Genomic DNA, 27238 nt, shown 5'->3' with positions numbered 1-27238 from the left:
GAGGAGGCTGGGAGCTCAGGAAGCTGCATGTTTGTTAAATGAGTGAGACCTGAGCATCCCACAGATCTACGGGGGAGTGTCCGATCGGGATGAGGCACGGAAGGAGGAGAGGGTCCCCAGGAGCATGACGTGGGAGATGCCAAGGGCCCAAGAGACCCCATGCCCAGCAGCCGCAGTCAGGGGAAGTGGCAAGACAGGTCCGAGGTGGACGAATCGGCTCTTGAAGATGGTGGCTCCCCTCTGCCCTCTCCCTGGGACACACAGGCAGACAGTGCCTGAGCCCTGAGGAGTGTGTGGCTGGCAGTGCCTGTCCAGGGCCCAGAGCCCAGCATTTGGCAATTCCAGTTGTTTGAATGCTGTAGATGCCCACACCGTGTGGCAGCCCTAAGCACAGCAGAGGGTTTTCCAGGCATTCGGCCTGTGTGTCCCAGGCACCACAGTTGGTGAACATCTGTGTCCAAGCATCCAAAGGTCAGCCTGTGCCTCTCCAGGGGCCTGAGACCCCGAGAAAACAAAGACAGGGTAAGTGCCCATTAGGGCAAGAGGGCGGCTCCGAGGAATCAGGTTCCACAAAAAGCAGAGACTTCAGTTTCCACTTTTAACCAAGAGAACCGTCTTCCTGACGCCCTGTAATTTGGGGTCCTGAGTTAACTCCTGGAGAAGTCCCCAGATGGGCCGTCACCTGCAGTCAGTGCCTCAGACCCCATCTGTTTGCACCAGAAACATCATGGGAGCCAAATATTTTCCATTCACTGGTCTGTGATCATCAGCCCTGCCCCCCCTGAAGGTTTTACACCTTGTGCAGCGTGCTGAGCCCAAAGCACAAAGCACTCATCACCTCGCAGCTTCCTTACAATTAACGGCAGGAGCAGGACCAACTGTGCCTTGATTCTGAGGAGGCTTAGTCAGGATGTGTCAGGATGGGTTCCTGTTTGTGCCCCAGGACACAGCTGAAAATGGGGGGAGGGAGAAATCCAACAGTCAAGGGGGTAAAGTCTCAGGAATATAAAATAGAACTCATAACTGTCTCTCTTAACATGCTCCAAGTGGCCAAGTCACAGGCAAGGAGCCAAGGAGATACTCAGTCAGTGCAAAGTCAGGGGATTCTGGGAGTATCGCACAGCAGGGGTCCAACTTCTGTGGGAACAGAGGCCTCCTAGCCACCCACGGGAGGGACAGATGGAGTGCAGTGAGCAAGAAAGGGATAGTGCACACCCATCTGTTTGCACAAGCATGTGTGGGTGTGTCTGTTTATGTGTGACAAAGAGCTATCAGGCACATTGTCACTTTCTAGATACAAATTTTATATTTTTAATGTGTACCCTACAACAGTTTTTTTTTCATTCTTTAAGGATAAGACTAATTAAATTTCAGATTATGACTAATTATATAAACTAACATGACAAAGGAAAACTAAATATGTTCATCTATTAAAAATAGCCCAGGCAGAGTGGCTCACGGCCGTAATCCCAGCACTTTGGGAGGCTGGGGTGGGCGGATCACCTGAGGTTGGGAGTTTGAGACCAGCCTGGCCAGCATGGTGAAGCCCTATCTCTACTAAAAATACAAAAAAAAAAAAAAAATTAGTCAAGCATGGTGGTGCACACCTGTAGTCCCAGCTACTCAGGAGGCTGAGGCATGAGAATCATTTGAACCCAGAAGGCAGAGGTTGCAGTGAGCCAATATTGTGCCACTGCAATCCAGCCTGGGTGACAGAGCAAGACTCTGTCTAAAATTAAATAAATAAATAATATATTTAATATTATCTTTGCCAAAAGCACCATGATAATGTAATATTATTAAATCTTAGTATGACAGTCGATGTGTTCCATAATTAAGAATTCCACGTTAGAAATGATGTATGTAAATTCTTTTTGCTTTTTCATATGTCACTAAGTTTGTTTTGAGTCCTCAAAAACACTCAAGCTTTACGACACGAAAATAAAATTATGCAGTGAGGTTCCTTGTAAAAGTGGTTATTGAAGGAATAATGTGAGTGGGACTGAAGAAAACAGTGCTGTCATTTTGACTCCTAATGTATTCATGGTTTCTTTCTAAGCCCTGTCCAGGCTGGGCAATGCACGGGTCTGTGGCGGAGCGTGGTAAGTTTAACAAGGTTTCAGACATGAGTCTTGTGGACAAGCACCACCTGGGGCCCAGTATCCGCATCAGCCATATGATTGTGGAATGTGAGCTGTGTGAGGGCAACCTCATGAAGAATAGCTAATGGACTCTGGGCTTAATACTAAGGTGATGGGTGGATCTGCCATCTTTGAATGTCAGATCTCTGTCTCCCATCACTGCATCTAGAATCTAGTTGGGACTAGACAGATATTTGTTGGTTGACTATATGAATGAAAGGTTGGATGGATGGAGGAGTGAATACGTGAGTGATCCCACCAAAATAACTCCTGTATAGAGAAAGAGAATCAGGTTCTGTGTGGCCCCAGAGGGTAGCTCAGTGGTCCAGGGAGTGAGATGACAGTTCAGTGTCAGAAAGTATCCAGAAGTGGATGGGCTGCCTCAGGGGAGTGAGCTCCCCATCATGGGAAACATTTAAGCAGTGGCCAAGGGAATGGCTCTCAAAGTGTGTCCCAGGACCCCTGGGGGCCTTCAAGACCTGTTCAGGGGATCCAAAAGCCAAACTGCTTTCAAATGAATGCCAAGACATTGCTTGCTATTTTTGCTTTGTTGACATTGGCACCAATGGTACAATAGTAGCAGGGAATCAAGCCAGCAGCTCCAGCACTAAAGTCACTGTAGACTTCACTGCTGTACACCTGCCTTTAAAAATAATTTTATTTAATCTAGGCAATACCATTCAAGACATAGGCATAGGCAAAGATTTCATGATGAAAACGCCAAAGGCAATTGCCACAAAAGCAAAATTTGACAAATGGGATCTAATTAAACTAAAGAATTTCTGCACAGCAGGAGAAACTATCATCAGAGTGAACAGACAACCTACAGAATGGGAGAAAATTTTTGCAATCTATATATCTAACAAAGGTCTAATATCCAGAGTCTACAAGGAACTTAAACAAATATACAAGAAAAAAAAAACCCATTAAAAAGTGGGCAAAAGACATGAACAGACACTTCTCAAAAAAAAATTCATGTGGTCAACAAATACGTGAAAAAAAGCTCAACATCACTGATCATTAGAGAAATGCAAATCAAAATCACAATGAGATTCCATCTCACACCAGTCAGAATGGCAATTATTAAAGAGTCTGGAAACAACAGGTGCTGGCAAGGTTGCAGAGAAAAGGGAATGTGGAAGGGAATTGTGGAAGACAGTGTGACGTTTCCTCAAAGATCTAGAGGCAGAAATACCATTTGACCTAGCAATCCCATTACTGGGTATATAGCCAAAGGAGTAAAAATAATTCTGTTATACAGATGCCTGCATGCATATATTCATCGCAGCACTATTCACAATAGCAAAGACATGGAATCAACTCAAATGCCCATCAATAATAGACTGGATAAAGCAAATGTGGTACATATACACCATGGAATATTAAAGGAATGAGATCATGTCCTTTGCAGGGACATGGATGGAGCTGGAAGCCGTTATCCTCAGTAAACTAATGCAGGAACAGAAAACCAAACACTGCATGTTCTCACTTATATGTGGGAGCTGAACAGTGAGAACCGTGTGTCCCCCACAGATACATGGAGGGGAACAACACACATGGGGGGATCAACATACTTGGACACATGGGGAGGGCCTGTTGGGGCAGGGGTGTTGGGGGGAGGGAGAGCATCAGGAAGAATAGCTAATGGACTCTGGGCTTAATACTAAGGTAATGGGTGAATCTGTGCAGCAGACCACCAAGGCACACATCTACCTATGTAACAAACCTGTACATCCTGCTCATGTACCCCACAACTTAAAATTATTATTTTTCTTTCAACTTTTATTTGACAATGTTCTTGAGGATGCAGTAAAAAATAATATTATTCAGAGTTGACCCTTGAAACACATAGCTTTTTAATGTTCTATGTGACAAAATCAGCAGTGCTTATAAATCCCTTCTGCTGCACACCAAAGTGTGAAGATTGTCTCCGAGAAACACCTGTGAGGGGGTTAAGGCTCAGACTGAACCAGCCATTTCTTAATGGAACGTCATCTTTCCCTTGAGAAAACAACTGACAAACTCTGGACTTTGGGTTTTGGGGAGACTTTTCCTCAAAAGTGAATCAGATGAACCTGAAGAAGAACAAACCATCAACAACAGTTGTTGCCAATGGTAAAATTTGAGCTTTCCAGAAAAAATTATGATTTTGGAAAATTTGTATTCACTCCTATGAGTTGGAGAGGTTCCCATGACTTAGACCTTCCATTATAAGATCTGTGGTGTTATTAATGAATGTGATTTTCAATATGATGAAATGTATCAACTGTGGGAAGACCCACATAATTCTGCAAACCATTGTTTTCCAGTGACCAAGACCTGAGGACACAAAATCATGCATGGGCAAAAGGTCTATTCCAGGCAAAAGACAGATCCACAGATTTTCCTGTGACAGAGAGGGGGAAAGTTCATTGATATGGGTTCAGATTCCACATCACAGCCAGCCTGTAGGAAGCTACCAGTTGTCTAGCTGTGGTGTAGTATCAAAGCAGAATATTCAGTTAGCTAAAAGGGCTATTAAAATACTTCTTCTTGTTCTATGTACTCATCCATGTGAGACCAGATTTTCTTCCTATACTTCAACCAAAACAAAAGATTTCCACAGACTGAGTGCAGAAACAGATATAAGCATCCAGTTAGTTGCCATTCAGCCAGACACAAAAGAGACTTGAAAAGATGCAAAGCTGTGACACTCTTCTTGCTAGTTTTTACCTTTAGTTTTGGAAAATATATTTATTATCCATAAAACGTTATTTATGTTAACATATAATGAGCTTACTTTATTTTTAAATTAACTAAAATATATATTTTATAAATTTCTAAGCTTTAATTTTTTGTTTATTTTGGAGATAGGATCTTGTTCTGTCACCCAGTCTGGAGTGCAGTGGTGTAGTCATGGCTCACTTAAGCCTCAAATTCCTGGACTTAGGTGATCCTCCCACCTCAGCCTTTCAAAGTGTTGGGATTATAGGCGTGAAACACTGTGCCCAGCCAGATTTAATATTTAACACAGTAAATTATTGATAGCTGTAACTCATCTAGCAAAAACTCTTTGGGATCCTCAAAAATTAATAACAATATAAAGGGCTTCTGAGGCCAAAAGTTTGGGAACCAGTTTTTTAAGAGCCATTTTAAACATGGTGGTCACCTCTAAACCTCAGATTCTGTACTTCTGTGAATTAATGGAACTAACTTGGCAAGTAGTCTTACGTACAATAAATATAACATTCATGTCAAAGTCAATTTCTTTTAAGAATACTATCTACCCCTTCTGAAATTCTGAACATTAAATTTCAAAGTCTGCTTTTTTAAAATGTAGAAATTATGTGGTTACGGAAAAATAATACTATTTGGAACCCATATAGGGCCTCAGACTTAACTAAAACCTGAAGCATGGGTGTGTTATTTCACACATTATTACTAACTGTGTAATTTCGACAACTCCATCCTCCTGTTTAGTATGAAAATCCTGTGTTTATCCTCAATTTTAAACAGGAAGAAATGATTTGTGCTTCTGTCTTCATTCTTAACTCAAACACAAAGCATCTCAACATTAAAAAAAAAAAAGAAGGAAAAAAGTACAATCTGTTTTAAAGAGAGATGTTTGCATCAGACTAACAATTCTCTAGAGGAAGGAAACCTGCTACTGAATGTCATCAGTACCTTCAGTTTCTTCAAGACACCATGCCCGGCCCTTGATCTACAGGGAACCCTCTACCCTTAATGACCATCACTCATTTAAATGAACATAAGCAAATAAATTAAATGGGATATCTAACAAGAGAGGACTTCATTTCTATTTTAATTTGCTATTTTTTTTCTGCAGAAATTTAACCGGGACATTTCCTGAGTACCCTGACATTGAAGAAGGAGGGTCAGCTATTATTTTTTCTAACAAGACCATACAACAGGTACAAATATGCTTGAGATATAAAATGTAAATATATCAAATGACATTTCTTTAAACTTTAAAATTAATGAATTTATAGCATTATTAGGTCTTGGTTATTTTCCTACAAATATTTACATGGAAATACTTTTGGGTATTCATCATTGTACACACTTTCATATTTATTCAAAATGAGTTCTTTTTTTTCCCCCGTCTTATCTTTGAAAGAGATGTGATGATGTGTGAAAGTTGTTTTCTTAGTAAATTCTGAGTAGCTTGGCTGCAGGAGCCCTTCGTGTTCTGGTCCCAGCTTCCCTCTCCCCCTCATCTCCAAGCCCCACCTCCTCAGCAGGCCCTTGGCTCCAGCAGTCCACTCACCTGTGCTCCTGGCTCATGCCACTGCTCCTTTGGGCGTGCCATGCTCTTCCTGAGTTCTAGGGGCCTTTCTGCTTAGCTCCTGCTCCCCTGTCAAGACCCATCTCCTTGCCTTTTTTCAAGTGAAACACCTTTGATCATCTCTGTAGATGCTTCAGTGGCATTTGATGAAATTGATATTTAAAACTATTTTTTTTAATGTCTTCATAAACTAGGAATAGGAAAATTCTTCTTAGCTTCACAGTATTTAGCATAGAAACCAAGAGAAGATTTGCATTATACTCAATCATGAGGCATTAGAGGCATTGTCAAAATGAAAATCAATAAGGACAATTTGTCTTATCTCCTGGGAAAAGCACAAATTTTTCCCCAACTGCCCAGAACCTGGGTGACTAACCCTTCCTGTAAAGCCCTGTGCTATTAACATCACTCATTTGACATTTACCCTATGCTACTTCACATGGACACCTTTCTTTTAAGGGGCCTTCAAACATACAGCATTTTATTTGAATTTCTATTAAACTGGTTCACCATTTACAAGCTTGTATCCTAACATTCATGTGCATGCTTTATCTCTTCCTTAGCCTGTCAACTTCTCAAGAGGAAGGACTTTTAATTTGCATATATAAACGTTCAACAAATATTTGCTGAACAAAAGAACAGAAGGCTTATCTTCTCCATGAGATTATAAACCTTCTGAGGGCAAGAACTATATTTTACGATTCTCTAAAATCATAGAATTGAGTGCATAGTAAGTGCTCAATATTTATTTAGTTTTTCTTAATAATGATAATATTAGTTTTACAGCCATGAGAACATAGTCTCTAATTTTTTAAATTAAATTAAAAACGTTTTCTTTTTTAAGGAAATAAAATTGTTAGGTTAAATCTGTTGGAAAAAAAATAAAATCAAGAAAAGAATAGTTGCTATCAGAACTATTGGTGAATGTTTCCTTGGACATCCTAAAAAATGCCAAACAAATAAGAAAAAGGAAAGAAGTGATAAATATTTTAAAGTGATAATTTTGTCATTGTTTTAAGATCATGTAATTATCTCCCTAGGAAACCCAATACATTTAACAAGAAATTATATTGACAAATTATACAGAATTGTACAGAATTACACTGACAAAATCTCACTGAAGAAAATGAAAGAAGACTTGAATGATAGACTGAACAATTATTTATCTGGATAAAAAGACTCAATAAAGTACAAATACACACTATCCTTTTATTATTCTATGAAGTTAATGCAGTTCCAATTAAAATCAAAACAAGTTTTTATTGACATAATTATTTTCAAGTATCTGAAGAATGAATGCATGGAAATATCCCAAAAGTTTTTTTAAAAAACTGTGATAGGGAACTTTCCATATTGATATAAAACAAATTGTAAAGATATAAAGTAGCCAAAACACCACAATGTTGGAAAATGAATAGACAGATAACAAAAATAACAGATAACATTTGTTGGACAAATATTCTGTGCCAGGTACCATGCAAGCACTTTATATAAGTCAACTCATTTAATTCTTCCAAACTATGAAGATCAAAAATTTGGCCAAATTAGTTGTGGGGCTGAGGTTCAAACTCAAGGAGTCTGACTTTAGAATAGTGTGCTCAGAAATTTAGTCAGGTACACATATCAGAATTCAGTAGTGTACTGATGACATTTCAAATAAATGGGGAAGGACAGACTAATAAATAATATTATTTAATAAATAATAACTGGCTCACCATTTGGCAAAATCAAGTAGAGCCTTCCTTATTATACCAAAACAAATTTCAGATGAATTAAATATTTACATGTAAAAATGTTAAACCACAAATTACTAAAGAAATTGTTTGAATTGGAGAAAAATTTCATAAGCATGTCACCACAGGCAAACACCATGAAGAGAATCTGCCCATATACTTAACTGCACAAAACTCAAATAGCAAAATGGCCAAAAAAAATCACAAATGAAGTTCAAGGTATATGATAACTGAGGAAAACATTTGCAACATACATGACAATGGGTATTTTTCATATATAAATATTTCTCAGAAAATAATAAAAATTGGAACACCCTGATAAAAAAGCAAAGAATATAAACAGGAATTTAACATAAGAAAAATTTTTAAAACTCACTGGCAAATAAATGTATAAAGTAATGTTGCCATATCTCTTTTCACCTATAGTACTGGTAAAAATTTTAAGTCATTGTAATGACTGGAGTTGGTGTGCATGTGGGAAAAAGTCACTCTCATACATTGCTACTGGATATGTAAATTAGCATGACATTTTTAAGTGACATGGATCAAACAAATATCAAAACTTTTCATGTGTATGTGCTTTGGCTCATAAATGCTCTTTGAGGAATTTATACTAAAGAAATAATAATAACAGAAGTTGTCATAGGCCAGAGATCAACATCCTTTTTTTGTAAAAGGACAAACAGTAAATATTTTAGGCTGTGGCACATACATTCTCTGCTGGCACTACTCAGCTCTGCCAATATGGCATTGATATGCTTTGTCTCTCTGTCCCCACCCAAATCTCATCTCAAATCCCCACATGTCAATGGAGAGACCTGATGGGGGTGGTTTCCCCCAGACTGTTCTTGTGATCGTGAGTTCTCACAACATCTGATGGTTTTATAAGGGGGCATTTCCCCCTTTGTGCTCTCTCTCTCTCTCTCTCCTACCATCACGTAAGACATGCTTGCTTTCCCTTCCGTCATGATTGTAAGTTTCCTGATGCCTCCCCAGCCATGTGGAACTGTGAGTCAATTAAACCCCTTTTCTTTATAAATTACCCAGTCTCAGGCAGTTCTTTATAGCAATGTGAGAATGAACTAATACAGGCATCAAAGAAGCCATAGATAACATGTAAATGATGGGCATGGCTGTGTTCCAGTCACACTTCATTTCAAAAATGGGCAGGCGGCCGGCCAGAGCCGGCCCATGTGCCATAATGTACTGACCCCTGCCATGGATGCTGTTCACGTCTGCCTTGTTTATTGCATTGACAAAGAAGAAAACAGCCTGATGTTCTTTAACAGGGAATTCGTTAAGTAACATGAAGTTCTCTGCAGCAGTAAAAACCAGGCATTAGCTCAGGGTTTCAGGACTTCAGCATGACTGACCCTGCTGTCAGCCTCCCTGTGTCCCTGTGCTCCCCTCCAAGAGCCCCCAGAGTTAAGCACACAGGAATTGCTCTTCCTTCACTTCTCCATCAGAAACCAGCCTCTGCTCCCAAAGGCTGTCTCAGCCCTCTAGAGGACTCCTCCCTCCTCCACTGAATTCCGTGAGCACTAAATATTGACCCTATTATTTGGCAGTTAGTCAAGCCCTGCCTTGAGTGATTGTCATTTTGATTTGGGGTTGTTTCACTTTTTGTATGTGTTTAGGTGTTGTCCCACCAGCTAAATTGCCAGGCACAAGTTGTGTCTTGAAAGTCCATGGCAAGCATCCAGACACATTTTATGTTCAGTTAGAAAGGTAGCGATTATAGGATTAAGAATGTTGGTAGAACATCTAAATTGCCATGAGAAACATTAAAAAATACTAGTCAAAAGAAAATTGAGAATGTCTGGTTAACACATTGAAAGAGAACAGAGGAGACCACAAAGCAGCTTAGCCTTGAAAGACAGATGATTGAAGAGTCAGAACGGCATGGTGATTACAAATCACAGTTCCCCCACACACTAGACCTGCAACCTTAGACAAGCTTCATCCCCCCACCCCCAGATTCAGTTTTCTCATCTGTAAATGGAGATTACTAGCAACATCTACCTCCCTGCCCTGAGGTAATAATTAGATGAGACAATACACGTGAGGTACTTAGAGCAGAGCTTGGCATATTGAAACCCTTCAGAAAATCGTAGCAGTTGTTACTAACGTTAACAGTAGCCATTGTACTCATAGCCTGAATGGAGAATAAGCCAGGCATTATCATTATAACAGTAAACATACAAGGCGAAATACATATTAATAAAACACAAAATAATACAAATGCTTTTCATGAAACGAGCATAACGTTGATAAAAAAAAAAACCCAAAAAAGATTGAACACAAAAAAAGACACAGATCTGTCTCCCTTATGAGTATTAACACAAACATTTTAACTGAAGTGTTAGCACACTAAAATCAGCACCACATTAAATTAGTAAAACACCACAAGTGGTGATTATTCCAGGATGCAAGAATGGTTTGGGTTAAGGATGTCTATGAATGCACTGCATCGTATTAAAAAATCCAAAAGGGAAAACCATAAGCTCCTCACTATGGAGGCTGCAAGGGTATTTTACAAATTTAACATCCATTCTTGATATTTAAAAATAGAACTCCACAAAATTGGAATAGATGTATACTTGTTGAACATTATAAAATGTTTCTTAATTCAAAACCCAGTGTCATGCTTAAAGAAATTCACTAGAAACATTTCCACTAATGAGTGTCAGGAAAAATTCAAGAATGGCCATCATCACCACTATTATTTAACATTGTCCCGTAGGAACTACTAAACAGTATATCCCCTTTCTAGTGTTCTAAAGGGGAACAGAAGAGGCAAATGATCACCTTTTGCACATACGTTCAATACTTAGAAAAGCAAAGAGAATAAACTAAAGAGCAAAAAAGCAAAGAGAATAAACTAAAGAGCAAAAAAGCAAAGAGAATAAACTAAAAAACTACTTAAATAATATGAGAAGCAAGATGGGGGGATTACAAAATTAATATGCAGAAAGCAATCACTGTTGTGCATCCAAACAGTAGCTAGCTAGAAAATATAATGTAAGAGACCATTTACAACAGCAACAATGCAAAGATGAAATGCCCAGGAATAAGCTTAATGATAAATGTACATTCTACGTGAAGAAAAGCTTACAACACTCCTGAGGGATGCGAGGAAATGGAAAAGCATATTGTGCTCATAGGTAGGAATGCTCACACCATACATACCTTGACTCCTAAACATCATTTGTAAACATAATATGATCCAAATGAAAATACCAATAGCATTATATTGGGGCATTGGCGGGGAGGAGGCAGGGAGGATGACCAAACTAAACTTTAAGTAGAAAGCAAATAACCGAGAATAACCAGTGGAATTCTGAAAATGAAGCATGGTGAGGAGGAACTAGCTTTGCCAGGTATGAAAACATATTCTTAGGAGCCCATTGGCAGACAAAAGATTAAAAAGACACATCAGTGGAAAAGAACAGAAAATCAAGAAATAGACCCAAATACATATGGAAATTTATAATAAAGACAGCATCTCAAATGTGAAATGAAAAAAGGAAATAAATAGTATAAGAAGAGCCAGGTTGTCATCTAAGAAAAAGGAAAATTAAATTCCCAAGTCTTTATACTTTACTTTGGAATGATTCCAAATGGATCAGACACTTACATATAAAACAAAACAAAACACAAAAGGACTAGAAGAAGCTAAGAAAGAAATATGTCATAACCTCAGAATGGGAAAGATCTTTCTAATTATGGTACAAACCCAGGAATCATAGCAGAAAAAAAATTGATAAATTCAACCACACACACAAAATGTTTTAATCCTACGTGGAAACAATGACCCTGAGTAAGGGAAATGACAGATGACACCCTGAGAGAATTATCTGTGATGAGTATCACAGACAAGAGACCTTTCTTCTAATATGTAAGGAACTCCTACAGCTCTACAAGAAAAAGAATAATAACCCAATACAAAAAACAGCAAAAGGATATGAATAGACAGTGCTCAGAAAAGAAAACTCAAATGAATTTGAAACATAATAAAAGATGTTCAACATATGAAAAGACGATCAACCTCACACATATAAGAGAAATGCAAATTAAAACTACACAGACAGACAAAATTGATCAACTGAACCTCAACAAAATGCAAAACTTTTGCACTTCAAAAGATACCATTAAGAAAATGAAAATACAAGTAACAGACTGGGAGAAAATATTTGCAGAATACCTACCTGTTAAAGGACTTACAGCCAGAAAATACAAAGTACTCTTACACCTCAATAAGAAGACAAACAATTCAGTCAAAAAACAGGCAAAAGACTTGAACAGACAATTCACAAAGGAAGATGTGTGGATGGCTAGTAAGAATATGAAAAGATGTTCAACATTATTAGTCATTAGGGTAATGAAAATTAAAACGGAAATGTAATGCTATTTCACACCCATGAGGATGGATACAAAAAAAAAGACAATTACAAATGTTGAAGATGTGGAGAAAAGGGAACCCTCATACATTGCTAGTGGGAATGTAAAATGTTGCCACTTTGGGAAACATCATGCCAATTTCTTAAAAAGTTAAACATAAATTTACCAAAGTACCTAGCAATTCTTCTCTTAGGTCTCTATCCAAAAGAAATGAAAACATATATCCACACAAAAACATTTGTAGATGAATGTTCATAGCAGCATTACTCATAATTGCCAAAAATTTGAAACAACTTAAATACATATCAACTGGGGAATAGATAGGTAAAATATGGTATATCCATGCAACTTTATATTATTTGGCAATTAAAAAGGCACACACAACTGATACATGCTACAACATGGATGAACTTAAAGCATTATGCCATATTAAAACATTATGCAATGTGAAAGAAGCCAGACACAATGGACTATGTGTTTTATGATTCCATTTATATGAAATGTCTAGAAAAAGTAAACCTGTAAATACAGAAAGTAGATTAGTGCTTGCTTGGTGATATGCTTTGGTTGTGTCCCCACCCAAATCTCATCTTGAATTGTAGTTCCCATGATGCCCATTTGTTGTGGGATGGACCTGTTAGGCAGTAATTGAATCATGCAGGCAGCTATCCTCATGCTGTTCTCATGATAGTGAGTGAGTTCTCACAAGATTTGATGGCTTTGTAAGGGGCTTTTCCCCCTTTGCTTGGCACTTCTCTCTCCTGTTGCCATGTGAAGAAGGACGTGTTTGCTTCCCCTTCCACCATGATTGTAAGTTTCCTGAGGCCTTCCCAGCCATGTGGAACTGTGAGTCAAGTAAACCTCTTTACTTTATAAATTACTCAGTGTTGGGTATTTCTTCATACCAGCATGAGAATTGACTAATACACCTGGGAAGGAGAGAGAAAAGGGATTAGCAATTAATGGAAACGAGAGAATCTTATTGGGGTGATAGAAATGTTCTAAAACTGATTTATGGTAGTGGAACACAACTTGATATACTTGCTGAAAAATTATTGAATTGCACACTTGAAATGGGTGAGTATATGATATGCTTCAATAAAATTATATTTTGAAAAGAGAAAACAGGCACCAGGCCAGATTTGGCTCTGAGGCCAAAAAAATTGATGGCTGACTTAATAGCCAGTAAAGTGCACTTTTAACTTTGGAAAATTTTGCTCAAGTTGATAAGCAGGAGCAAAATAAATTTAATATTGGCTTCTCGAAAAAACAAAAGCGACTACATTTTCCACCCATGCAACTGGCAAACAAGATGCACTGTTGACAACAAGCATGTGGGGAAACAGGCCCTCTCCTACACTGCTGGCAGAAGGGTAAATTGACACAACCCATGGTGGGAAGTTTAACAGTATTACAAATGTGCATACACTTGATCCAGCATTTCTACTTTAAGGAATTTATCCTGCAGATATGTTCACCACCTGCAAAATGATATTTGCATGCATTTATTCATGGCAACAAAGTTAGTAGTAGCAGATTACTATTAGAAATAACAGCAGATTACTATAAGAAATAACCTCAATCTTATTTGGTAGGGGAATGGCCAAATAAATTGTTACAATACACCTGTGAAAAATGAACTGTGAAGCTCTGTATGTACCACTAAGGAAAGATGGCCAAGATATATTATTAGGTGAAAAATGCAGAACAAGAACAGTATGTATAATACGCTAACATTTGTATAAAATGACAAGTTGATGTTTATAATGTGCATTTGTGTGTATACATGTGTACATCTCTGTGCACTTGGAAGATTTTTCTATCACTGAAGAGTGCAGGTAAAATAAATTTTGTATTGGTTTAAAAAAGAGACAACTTCAATGACATATTACTTTTCACCTATACAATTGGCAAACATAACACAACGCCAGTGTGCTCTGTGTGTGTGTGTGTGTATGTATTATATGTGTATTTGCATATATGTATATAAAATGTCTTTAGAAGCGTATCCAAAGTATTTGGGTTGACTTTTTAGCAAGTGTATTATGATCAGCCACACACTGGAAGTCACCACAAACCCCAGTGGCCTGCTTAGCCCAGGGCTCCAGCAGACCCCTGCTGAGGAACTCAACAGCCCTGCTGAGGAACTCAAGACCACCACACAACTACCTGCAGCTTTCACCACAGAGGACCCCTCAGGGTTTGTTATCATGAACCCCAACAGCATATTCTGCAGAGGATCCTACAGTTTTCATAGCTGAGGAAACCAACTGCCTGCACAGAAGCAGTGGACCCCCTTCAGCTTTCACCACTGAGGACACTGCATTTCTTTTCACCTTCACAGTCTCCAGGTGCCTGAGTCTCCTACCTGTCCCCCACTGGAGCTACCCGGAGCCACATGACTGCTCCTGCCACAGTGACCCCAGCCCAGTGACCCACCCAAGTGGCCTGCGTGTTCCCTAGGTGCCTAAATCACCACATCTCCTTGAAACCACCCCAGCTACTGCCTCCACAGGTTCTCTGGGCCAGGGACCCAGAGCAGCTACTGCATGCATGCCAGAAAACAGCCTTGGAGCCTCCTACCACAGACTCCAACCCCACCACTGCATGCACCCAAGGCTGACTCCTGTAGCCAGGCTATTGCAGTAGCTGCTAGCCTGGCCCCCACAACTAGATGAGCATAACCAGTTGGCCATGCCCTCCAGCAACTATCCCCACACTGTGCTTGTTCCCAAAGCTGGTCCCTGTAGCTACATGTGCATGCACCCCTCCAGCTCAGCCTAAAGCTGCCCATGCATACAGATGGTGTTGCTGGCCTGCAGCTGGCCTCTGCAATTATACATATGCAAGCTGCTGGCCCCCACTGCCACATGTGCACCTGCAGCTTTGTGGCCCCAGCCACAAAGGACTAAGCAGGTGCCAACATCACAGACTCCAGCTGCCTGAAATGGCAAGACTGAACGCTCCCCCAGATTTGGAGCCACCACATACCCCAACACTTGGTACCTCACAACACCAGACCTGATGCTACAGTGCCCCCAGCATGCCTCTGTCCCCCCACCCTGCTGCCCACAGGTGACGGACTTTCCTTACCAAAGCCAGTCCATAAAGTCTGGAAGAGGTGACTACTTCTTGAAATTTGCGGACTCATTTATAAGACTATATGAAGAATCAGGGAAACATGATACCACCAACGGAACACAATAAACTTTCAGTAACTGACCCTAAAGAATTGGAGATCCATGAATTACATGACAGAGAATTCAAAATAAGTATTCTAAAGAAGCTCAGCAAATTACAAGACAATACAAATAAACTATTTAATGAAATCAGGAAAATAATAGCAGAACAAAATGAAAGAAGGATCTACAAGACAATCAGAAAGTAATAAACAAAGTAGCAGCAATAAGTTCTACCTGTCAATAATTATCTCAAATGTAAATGAATTAAATTCTCCAATCAAAAGACATAGCATGGCTGAATGGATTTTTTTAAAATTACCCAACTATATGCTGCATACAAGAGATTAACTTTACCTTTAAGGACGCATATAGAATGAAGGTGAAGGGATAGAAAAAGATATTCCATGTAAATTGAATCCAAAAGAAAGCAGGGGTAACTATAATTATGTCAGACAAAATATACTTTAAGTCAAAAACTGTAAAAAGCGCAAATAAGATCATTATATAATTATAAAGAGATCAGTTCGTCAATAGGATATAACAATTGCAAATATATATGTAGCAAGCATCAGAGCATATAAATATGAAAAGCAAATATTAATAGATCTGAAGGGAGAGATAGATTACAATACAATAATAGTAGGGAATTTCAGTACCTCACTTTCAACAATGAAAAGGTCATTCAAACATAAAATCAATAAGGAAACAATGAACTTGAACTACACTTTAGACCAAATGGACCTAATAGACATATACAGAACATTTGATCCAACAGCAGCAGAATATACATTCTTTTCAAATGCACATAGAACATTCCCCAGGACAAATCATGTATTCAGCCAAAAAACAAGCCTTATCAAATTTAGGAAGATCAAAATCATATCAAGTATATCTTTTCAGACTGCAATGCTGTGAAACCAGGAACAATAAAAGGAAAATCTTTGAAATTTCATGAATAGATAGAAATTAACAACATGCTCCTAAACAACCAGTGGATCAAAGAAGAAATTTAAAGCCAAATTTTAAAATGTCTTGAAACCAATAAAAATGGAAACACAACATACTAAAACCTATGAGATGCAACAAAAGCAGTACTAAGAGGGAAATTTCTAGCAATAAATGCCTACACCATAAAAGAAGAAAGATCTCAAACAACCTAACATTATGCCTCAAGGAACTAGAAAAAGAAAAACAAACTATTATTAAGTACAAAATTAGTAGAGTAAAGAAATAAAGATAAGAACAAAAATAAATGAAATGGAGACTCAAAAAAACAACAGAAAAGGTAAACTAAGAGTTGGTTTTGTGAAAGATAAAATTGACAGGCTGTTAACTAGACTAGGAAAGAAAAGAGTCAGACAAATAAAAATGAAAGAGAATACATTACAACTGATACCATAGAAATAGAAAAGATCATGAGACTACTATGAATAATTATATACCAGCAAATTCATTAGCCTAGAAGAAATGGATAAATTATTATACAACAACGGGACTAATCACGAAAAAATAGAAAATCATAGTGAGTAGAGAAATTGAATCAGTAATCAAAACCCTTCCAATAAAGAAAGGCCCAGGATAAAATGGCTTCTTGTGTGAATTCTACCAAACATGTAAAGAACTAATACCAATGCTTCTTAAATTCTTCCCCAAAATTGAAGAGAAATAAATACTTCCAAATTCATTTATGAGGCCAGCGTAAACCTAATACCAAAACCAGGCAAGACACTGAGAGAAAAGAAAATTATAAGCCAATGTTCATGATGAACATAGATGCAGAAACCCTCAACAAAATAATAGCAAACCAAATTCAAGAGCACATTAAAAGAATCATTCACCATGATCAAACAGGATTTATCCTTGGGATGCAGGAGTAGTTCAACCTATCCAAATCAGTCAGTATAATATACCACATTAACAGAATGAGTGATAAAAATCATATGATCATTTTAATAGATGCAGAAAAAGTATTTGACAAAATTCAGAACTCTTTCATGATAAAAACTCAACAAATTATGCAGAGAAGGAACTTAACACGATAAAGACTATATACGAAAAGCCCACAGCTAAAATCATACTCAATAGTGAAAATCTGAGTTTTTCCTCTAAGATCTGCACAAGATAAGGATGCCCACTCTTGCCACTTTTATTCAACCTAGTACAGAAGTCCTAGCCAGAGCAATTAGGCAAGAATAAGAAATAGAAGGCATCCAAACAGGAAGGGAAGAAGTGAAATTGCCTGTTTTTGATCTTGTATATAGAAAAATCCAGAGGCTGGGCACGGTGGCTCACGCCTGTAATCCCAGCACTTTGGGAGGCTGAAATGGGAGGATCACTTTAGCACAGGTTTTTGAGAATAGCCTGGGCAACATAGCAAGACCCTGTCTGTATTAAATTTTTTAAAATTTTGAAAAAGAAAAAAGAAAACCCCAGAGACTCCACTAAAAATACTATTAGAACTGACAAACAAATTTAGTAAAGTTGCAAGATACAAAATCAACATACAAAAGATCAGTAGCATTTCTATACACTAACAGTGAACTCTCTGAAAAAGAAATCAAGAAAACAATCCCATTTATAGTAACATTCTTTTAATTTAGGTATAAATTTAACCAAGGAGGTGAAGGATCTGTATATTGAAACCTGCAAAACATGCAAAACATTGATGAAAGAATTTTAAGAGGACACAAATAAATAGAAAGATATCTGTACTCATGAACTGGAAGAATTAATGTTGTAAAAATGAACATATTACCCAAAGTGATCTATAGATTCAATGTAATCACTATCAAAATTTCAGTGACACTTTTTCACAGAAATAGAAAAAGCAATTCTAAAATGTATATGGAACCACAAAACACCTCAAATATCCAATGAAATCTTGGGCTAAAAGAACAAAGCTAGAGACATCACACTTCCTGATTTCCAAATATATTACAAAGCTACGGAAAGCAAAACAGCATGATACTGGCATAAAAACAGACATAAAGATCAGTGGAACAGAAGAGAGAGCCCAGAAATAAACCCACACACTACAGCAAATTGATTTTCAACAAAGGTGTCAAGAACACACAATAGAAGAAGGATAAGTCTCTTTGATAAATGGTGTGAGAAAACTGTATATCCACATGCAGAACAAGGAAATTGAACCCTTATCTCACACCATATACACAAATTAACTCAAAATGAGTGAAAGCCATGAACAAAAGACCAGAAGCTATAAAACTACTGTAAGAAAACATAGGGGAAATCTCCATGACATTGATCTGGGCAGTGATTTTCTGGATATGACCCCAAAAGCACAGGCAACAAAAGTAAAAATAGATAAATGGGATTGCACCAAACTAAAAAACTTCTGCACAGCAAGGAAACAAAAGAGAAGAGTCAGCCTATGAATTGGGAGAAAATATTTGCAAACCATACATCTAATAAGGCGTTAATATCCAAAATATATAAAGAATTTAAAGACTGCTATAGCAAGAAAACAACCTAATTTAAAATTGGGCAAAGGACATGAACAGACATTTCTCAAAAGAAGACATACAAATGGTCAATATGTACATGGAAAAATGCTGAACGCAACAGACATACGCAAATTAAACAGTGAGATATTACTTCACACTTAGGATGGCTGTTATCAAAAAAACAAAAAATGACAAATGTTGGCAAGGATGTGAGAGAAGGAGACCCTTGTACACTGTTGGTGGGAATGTAAATTAACACAGCCATTATGGAAAACAGTGTGGAAGTTCCTCAAAAAATGAAAAATAGAACTACTATATGATCCAGCAATCCCACTACTGAGTATGTATCCAAAGGAAATGAAATCAGTGTGTCAAAGAGATGTCTGCACTTCCATGTTCATTGCAGCATCGCTCACAATAGCCAAGGTGTGGAAGCAACCTCAGTGTTCTTCAATGGATGAACGGATAAACATAATGTATTGTATATACCCAATGGAACATTATTCAGCTTTAAAAAAGAAGGAAATTTCTGTCATTTGTGACAACATGCATGAACCCGGAGGACACTGTGCTAAGTGAAATAAGCCAGGCACAGAAAGACAAATACTGCATGATCTCACTTATAAATAAAATCTAAAAAAAAAATTTGACTTACAGAAGCAGAGAGTAGAATAGTGATTACAAAGGGTGGGAAGGGAAGATCACGGAATGGAGAGATGTTGGACAAAGGGTACAGAGTTTCCATTAGACAGGAGGAGAAAGTTCTGGAGATGTATTGTCCAGCATGATTACTACAATTAACAATATTATATTGTATATTTTTAATTGCTAAGAGAATAGATTGTAAATGTTCTCATCACACACAAAAAATGCTAAGTATGTAAGGTGATGGACATGTTAGTTAGCTTGACTTAATCATTCTACAATGTGTACATGTATCAAAACATCATGTTGTATACTGTAAATATATTAAATTTTTGTCAATTATGCCTTAATAAAAAATAAAAATAAAAAGAGAAAGTGCATCTTCTTGGCTAGTTAATAGTATGGGGAGGAAACCTTTCACTGTATTTATGTATAATTACTCTTTCATAACTTTCGAATTGTGAACCATGAAAATGTAATACTCAAAAATTTAAACTAATAAACTATAAAAAGAGAGAGATGAAATAAACTGTATAATTGGTAAGACTTTAAAAGGCTTAACTGGTAAGGCCACAGTGAAATGTATACTCCACAAATAAGGATTTCATCTTCTTTTCAGCTGCTCATATTTATATATCAGACTTTTTTTTTAAGTCTTTACATTTCTGAAAGTTTTTTTTTTATACTTTAAGTTTTAGGGTACATGTGCACAAAGTGCAGGTTAGTTACATATGTATACATGTGCCATGTTGGTGTGCTGCACCCAGTAACTCGTCATTTAACATTAGGTATATCTCCAAATGCTATCCCTCCCGCCTCCCCACACCCCACAACAGGCCCCAGTGTGTGATATTCCCCTTCCTGTGTCCATGTGTTCTCATTGTTCAATTCCCACCTATGAGTGAGAACATGTGGTGTTTGGTTTTTTGTCCTTGCGATAGTTTGCTCAGAATGATGGTTTCCAGCTTCATCCATGTCCCTACAAAGGACATGAACTCATCATTTTTTATGGCTGCATAGTATTCCATGGTGTATATGTGCCACGTTTTCTTAATCCAGTCTATCATTGTTGGACATTTGGGTTGGTTCCAAGTCTTTGCTATTGTGAATAGTGCTGCAATAAACATACGTGTGCATGTGTCTTTATAGCAGCATGATTTATAATCCTTTGGGTATATACCCAGTAATGGGATGGCTGGGTCAAATGGTATTTCTAGTTCTAGATCCCTGAGGAATCACCACACTGACTTCCACAATGGTTGAACTAGTTTACAGTCCCACCAACAGTGTAAAAGTGTTCCTATTTCTCCACATCCTCTCCAGCACCTGTTGTTTCCTGACTTTTTAATGATTGCCATTCTAACTGGTGTGAGATGGTATCTCATTGTGGTTTTGATTTGCATTTCTCTGATGGCCAGTGATGGTGAGCATTTTTTCATGTGTCTTTTGGCTGCATAAATGTCTTCTTTTGAGAAGTGTCCGTTCATATCCTTCGCCCACTTGTTGATGGCGTTGTTTGTTTTTTTCTTGTAAATTGGTTTGAGTTCATTGTAGATTCTGGATATTAGCCCTTTGTGAGATGAGTAGATTGCAAAAATTTTCTCCCATTCTGTAGGTTGCCTATTCACTCTGATGGTGCTTTCTTTTGCTGTGCAGAAGCTCTTTAGTTTAATTAGATCCCATTTGTCAATTTTGGCTTTTGTTGCCATTGCTTTTGGTGTTTTAGACATGAAGTCCTTGCCCATGCCTATGTCCTGAATGGTATTGCCTAGGTTTTCTTCTAGGGTTTTTATGGTGTTAGGTCTAACATTTAAGTCTTTAATCCATCTTGAATTAATTTTTGTATAAGGTGTAAGGAAGGGATCCAGTTTCAGCTTTCTCCATATGGCTAGCCAGTTTTCCCAGCACCATTTATTAAATAGGGAATCCTTTCCCCATTTCTTGTTTTTTCAGGTTTGTCAAAGATCAGATAGTTGTAGATATGCGGCATTATTTCTGAGGGCTCTGTTCTGTTCCACTGGTCTATATCTCTGTTTTGGTACCAGTACCATGCTGTTTTGGTTACTGTAGCCTTGTAGTATAGTTTGAAGTCAGGTAGTGTGATGCCTCCAGCTTTGTTCTGTTGGCTTAGGATTGACTTGGCAATGCAGCTCTTTTTTGGTTCCATATGCACTTTAAAGTAGTTTTTTCTAATTCTGTGAAGAAAGTCATTGGTAGCTTGATGGGGATGACATTGAATCTATAAATTACCTTGGGCAGTATGGCCATTTTCAAGATATTGATTCTTCCTACCCATGAGCATGGAATGTTCTTCCATTTGTTTGTATCCTCTTTTATTTCATTGAGCAGTGGTTTGTAGTTCTCCTTGAAGAGGTCCTTCACGTCCTTTGTAAGTTGGATTCCTAGATATTTTATTCTCTTTGAAGCAATTGTGAATGGGAGTTCACTCATGATTTGGCTCTCTGTTTGTCTGTTATTGGTGTATAAGAATGCTTGTGATTTTTGTAGATTGATTTTGTATCCTGAGACTTTGCTGAAGTTGCCTATCAGCTTAAGGAGATATTGGGCTGAGACAATGGGGTTTTCTAGATATACAATCATGTCATCTGCAAACAGGGACAATTTGACTTCCTCTTTTGAGGAATTGAATACCCTTTATTTCCTTCTCCTGCCTGATTGCCCTGGCCAGAACTTCCAATACTATGTTGAATAGGAGTGGTGAGAGAGGGCATCCCTGTCTTGTGCCCGTTTTCAAAGGGAATGCTTCCAGTTTTTGCCCATTCAGTATGATATTGACTGTGGGTTTGTCATAGATAGCTCTTATTATTTTGAGATATGTCCCATCAATACCTAATTTATTGAGAGTTTTTAGCATGAAGCGTTGTTGAATTTTGTCAAAGGCCTTTTCTGCATCTATTGAGATAATCATATGGTTTTTATCATTGGTTCTGTTTATATGCTGGATTATGTTTATTGATTTGTGTATGTTAAACCAGCCTTGCATCCCAGGGTTGAAGCCCACTTGATCATGGTGGATACGCTTTTTGATGTGCTGCTGGATTCGGTTTGCCAGTATTTTATTGAGGATTTTTGCATCGATGTTCATCAGGGATATTGGCCTAAAATTCTCTTTTTTTGTTGTGTCTCTGCCAGGCTTTGGTATCAAGATGATGCTGGCCTCATAAAATGAGTTAGGGAGGATTCCCTCTTTTTCTATTAATTGGAATAGTTTCAGAAGGAATGGTACTAGCTCCTCCTTGTACCTCTGGTAGAATTCAGCTGTGAATCCATCTGGTCCTGGACTTTTTTTGGTTGGTAAACTATTAATTATTGCCTCAATTTCAGAGCCTGTTATTGGTCTATTCAGAGATTCAACTTCTCCCTGGTTTGGTCTTGGGAGGGTGTATGTGTTGAGGAATTTATCCATTTCTTCTAGATTTTCTAGTTTATTTGCTTAAAGGTGTTTATAGTATTCTCTGATGGTAGTTTGTATTTCTGTGGGATCGGTGGTGATATCCCCTTTGTCGTTTTTTATTGCCTCTATTTGATTCTTCTCTCTTTTCTTCTTTATTAGTCTTGCTAGCAGTCTATCAATTTTGTTGATCTTTTCAAAAAACCAGCTCGTGGAGTCATTGATTTTTTGAAGGATTTTTTGTGTTTCTATCTCCTTCAGTTCTGCTCTGATCTTAGTTATTTCTTGCCTTCTGCTGGCTTTTGAATGTGTTTGCACTTGCTTCTCTAGTTCTTTTAATTGTGATGTTAGGGTGTCAATTTTAACTGAACAACCTGCTCCTGAATGACTACTGGGTACATAATGAAATGAAGGCAGAAATAAAGATGTTCTTTGAAACCAACGAGAACAAAGACACAACATACCAGAATCTCTGGGACACATTCAAAGCAATGTGTAGAGGGAAATTTATAGCACTAAATGCCCACAAGAGAAAGCAGGAAAGTTTTACAGTTTCTAAGGTCCAAACAATGTCTGTGTTACAAGTGCTCCAGTACAATGAAGACCTGGGCAGCCACACCTTGATTCTATGAGTCAAGGTGAGCCTTTGTCTGTTTTGTTTTGTTTTGTTTTGTTTTGTTTTTTGAGGCAGGATCTCACTCTGTCGCGCAGGCTGGAGGGCAGTGGCTGGATCATAGCTCACAGCAGCCTCTACCTTCCAGGCTCAGGTAATCCTCCCACCTCAGCCTCCCAGATAGCTGGGAGTACAGGTGTGCACCACCACGCCTGGCTAATGTTTTGTATTTTTTTATAGACATGGGGTTTCATCATGTTGCCTAGGCTGGGAAAAGATCATTTTTGCATGGCCAAATATGTGTACAACACATGCTTCACCTCTTGCCTTTCTCCACACTAGGATAAAACGATATTAGCCCTTGTCTCCCCACCCCCAATTTTTTAATTGCTCCATCTTCAAAGGCAACTGCTGTACTTAATCTGGAGTATGTCATTCCCTTACATTCCTTTGTACTTGGACTACATGTGTATGTACCTGAGACTGGAGTATGGATTGTTGGTTTCACTCTGTGCATTTTGTACGATGGAATAAGTTGACATGTGTTCTTATACATCATGCCTCTTTTCTCCCTACATTATGAAATTCATCCTGGTTAAGCACGTGCTGAATCCCAGCTCAGCTACTCACTAGCTGTGTGTCCCTGGCTGGGATACTGCACTGTATGTGTCCCAGTTCCCTCATCCATAAAACGGGGCAACAACAGCAACCACCGTGCGTCTGGTGTAGCAGTGCAGGAGTCTGACTCTGTGAGGCTCTCAGAAGCATGCCCGGCGGATCCTAAGTGCTGTGTGCGGAGATGCTGGCTCCATTTTAGAGCTGAGGAAACTGAGTCTCAGAGGGCTTATGCAGCTTGTCTTGGCCACATGACGAGTCATGAGCAGAGCCCCGGGGGCCAAACAGGAAGCGTGTCCTGTCATTATCACCTTTATTTCTCCTGGAATTCACAGCTCTCTAAGGCAGTGAGTGAGTGCTCAGTGAACACTGTTGTATTGAACTGAATTATATGTTTTTTTAACAAATCTATAATAATTCTCCAGTGGTGCTAATCCTATGTGAACTGGATACTTTTTAACAAATATTTTATAATTTAGGAGGATAAAAGGTCTTTTGTCATTGTAGGGGATATAAATTAAATCACTGGTGAAAGAAACGAACTCATGAAAATGGAAGTTATTGCAAGAGTGGCTGTTGCCATTGGAGCCTAGCAGGAAACAGTGGCATCCTCCCCCTGGATTTTGACGAGCTGTGGGCAGGGCTGGCACATCCAGCTGTTGCTGAGACGTTGAGGAAGCTATGACCTCCCCTAGAGTTTGTGGAACCTCCAAGAGCTGGAGTGGGTGGAATTAAGGAAGGAACTGGGCTCAAAAATGTCGAGACTCTCTCTCCATCTACACTGAGGCTGCTGCCCCCTATTCATGAATCCAGCTAAGGGTAGATGGTAGGCAGGAGCCCCACCATGCCCCAGAAGGGGTGAGCCTCCAGGGTCCAGGGCCAGGCAGAGAGGTGATACTGACCAGCACAAAAACTTCCTTTCAGACAGGGAAAACAGTCCTTCTCTTGATAGGGATCTATGAAAATGGTATAATTATTTTGGTTTTCACTAGGTTATTGAGGATGTCATTGCAAACCAAGAGGAAGAAGAAAAAAACGAAAAGAAGAAAAAGAAGAAAAAGGAAAAACAACCCAAGAACGCCAAAAAACAAAAGAAAGGAACAAAGGAGAAAAATAAGGTAAAATATTTGTATGAAATTTTAGAAATTTGATTTCATTTTCTTTTTATTGACTTCTTTGCTTTAAGTCAATGAGATATTTACAAATCTGATGGGAGTGCAGCCATTTGTTTCCTAGAGAAACCATGTTATCGACCAACAGGTTTTCAGTTTTTAAATACTGATCAGCAATCTATTGCCACATTTTCTATAACTTGTAAGTATCAATTAGGATCAGTCGTAGTTTCAACAACTCAGATACCTCACATGTTTTTTCACATACGTGATAGATTTGAGTTTTCCTTCCTCAAAATAAATTATCCCACTTGTCTTTCCTCAATGGTAGAGAGAAGTAAAAATGCTTAACAAATCAAGTAAACACTGGAAAGTCAAAATAATCATACTAATTTAACCAAAATGTGTTCATTCAAATTTATCATCTAGCACTGACATCTGGATATATTTTAACAGAAGTATTTGTTACCAAAGGAAATCAGAGTTCACACAGCGTCACATTGGGCCCGTCCTTCCAACGTGTAGGGGGGTTGGAAGCGGAGGTGGGATGAACTTGCCAATAACTGGGGGGGTCTTCATGGTGAAGCCTGCGGGAGAAGTACACTCTTAGGGCCCACATGCTTTCAGCATAAACTCTTTCTATGAGAAATAGATCTCAGGCTTGAAGATGGCCTCATCCTAAAACATGACTATGTTTGAAGTAGAGTGTGTTGCAGTCAGATACCACTTCATGGCTGACCAAAATCCAGTCGGAATCAGCTCTGAAGAGTGGATCCTTAAAGACATTTATGCAGCCAACAAACATATGAAAAGAAGCTCATTATCATTGGTCGTTAGAGAAATGCAAATCAAAACCACAATGAGATACTATCTCACGCCAATTAGAATGGTGATTATTAAAAAGTCTGGAAACAACAGATGCTGGCAAGGCTGTGGAGAAATAGGAACACTTTTACACTGTTGGTGAGAGTGTAAATTAGTTCAACCATTGTGGAAGTCAGTGTGGCGATTCCTCAAGGACCTAGAACCAGAAATACCATTTGACCCAGCAATCCCATTACTGGTATATACCCAAAGGATTATAAATCATTCTATAAAGACACATGCACACGTATGTTTATTGCAGCACTATTTACAATAGCAAAGACTTGGAACCAACCCAAATGCCCATCAATGATAGACTGGATAAAGAAAATGTGGCACATCTACACCATGGAATACTATGCAGCCATAAAAAAGAATGAATTCATGTCCTTTGCAGGTACATGAATGAAGCTGAAAACTATCATCCTCAGCAAACTAACACAGGAACAGAAAACCAAACACCTCATGTTCTCACTCATAAGTGGGAGTTGAACAATGAGAACACATGGGCACAGGGAGGGGCACATCACACATCCAGGCCTGTCGGGAGGTGGGGGGCAAGGGGAGAGAGAGCATTAGGACAAATACCTAGTGCATTCGGGGCTTAAAACCTAGATGATGGGTTGATGGGTGCAGTAAACCACCATGGCACATGTATACCTATGTAACAAACCTGTACGTTCTGCACATGTATCCCAGAACTTAAAGTAATATTAAAAAAAAAAAAAAAAGATCACGATCCTGCTGTGACTCCAGTCTGCATCAGCTCTC

At 38.5% G+C, this 27238-nt stretch overlaps 1 protein-coding gene across 5 annotated transcripts in view; it reads left to right on the top strand.

The window, feature by feature from the left end:
* IQCA1 (IQ motif containing with AAA domain 1) overlaps window positions 1-27238 on the top strand; it is a 170252-nt gene that overhangs the window by 60922 nt on the left and 82092 nt on the right. For all 5 annotated transcript variants that reach the window (XM_009238278.3, XM_063713148.1, XM_024243837.3 and 2 more), the window contains exons 7-8: window positions 5968-6052; window positions 25484-25609. In XM_009238278.3, coding sequence (XP_009236553.3) covers window positions 5968-6052; window positions 25484-25609 — 211 coding nt within the window. The remainder of the gene's footprint in view (window positions 1-5967; window positions 6053-25483; window positions 25610-27238) is intronic.

Source organism: Pongo abelii, chromosome 11 (genome assembly GCF_028885655.2).
Source record: "Pongo abelii isolate AG06213 chromosome 11, NHGRI_mPonAbe1-v2.0_pri, whole genome shotgun sequence".
Classification (NCBI taxonomy): Eukaryota; Metazoa; Chordata; class Mammalia; order Primates; family Hominidae; genus Pongo; species Pongo abelii.
This window is presented reverse-complemented; position numbering and strand designations above follow the sequence as displayed.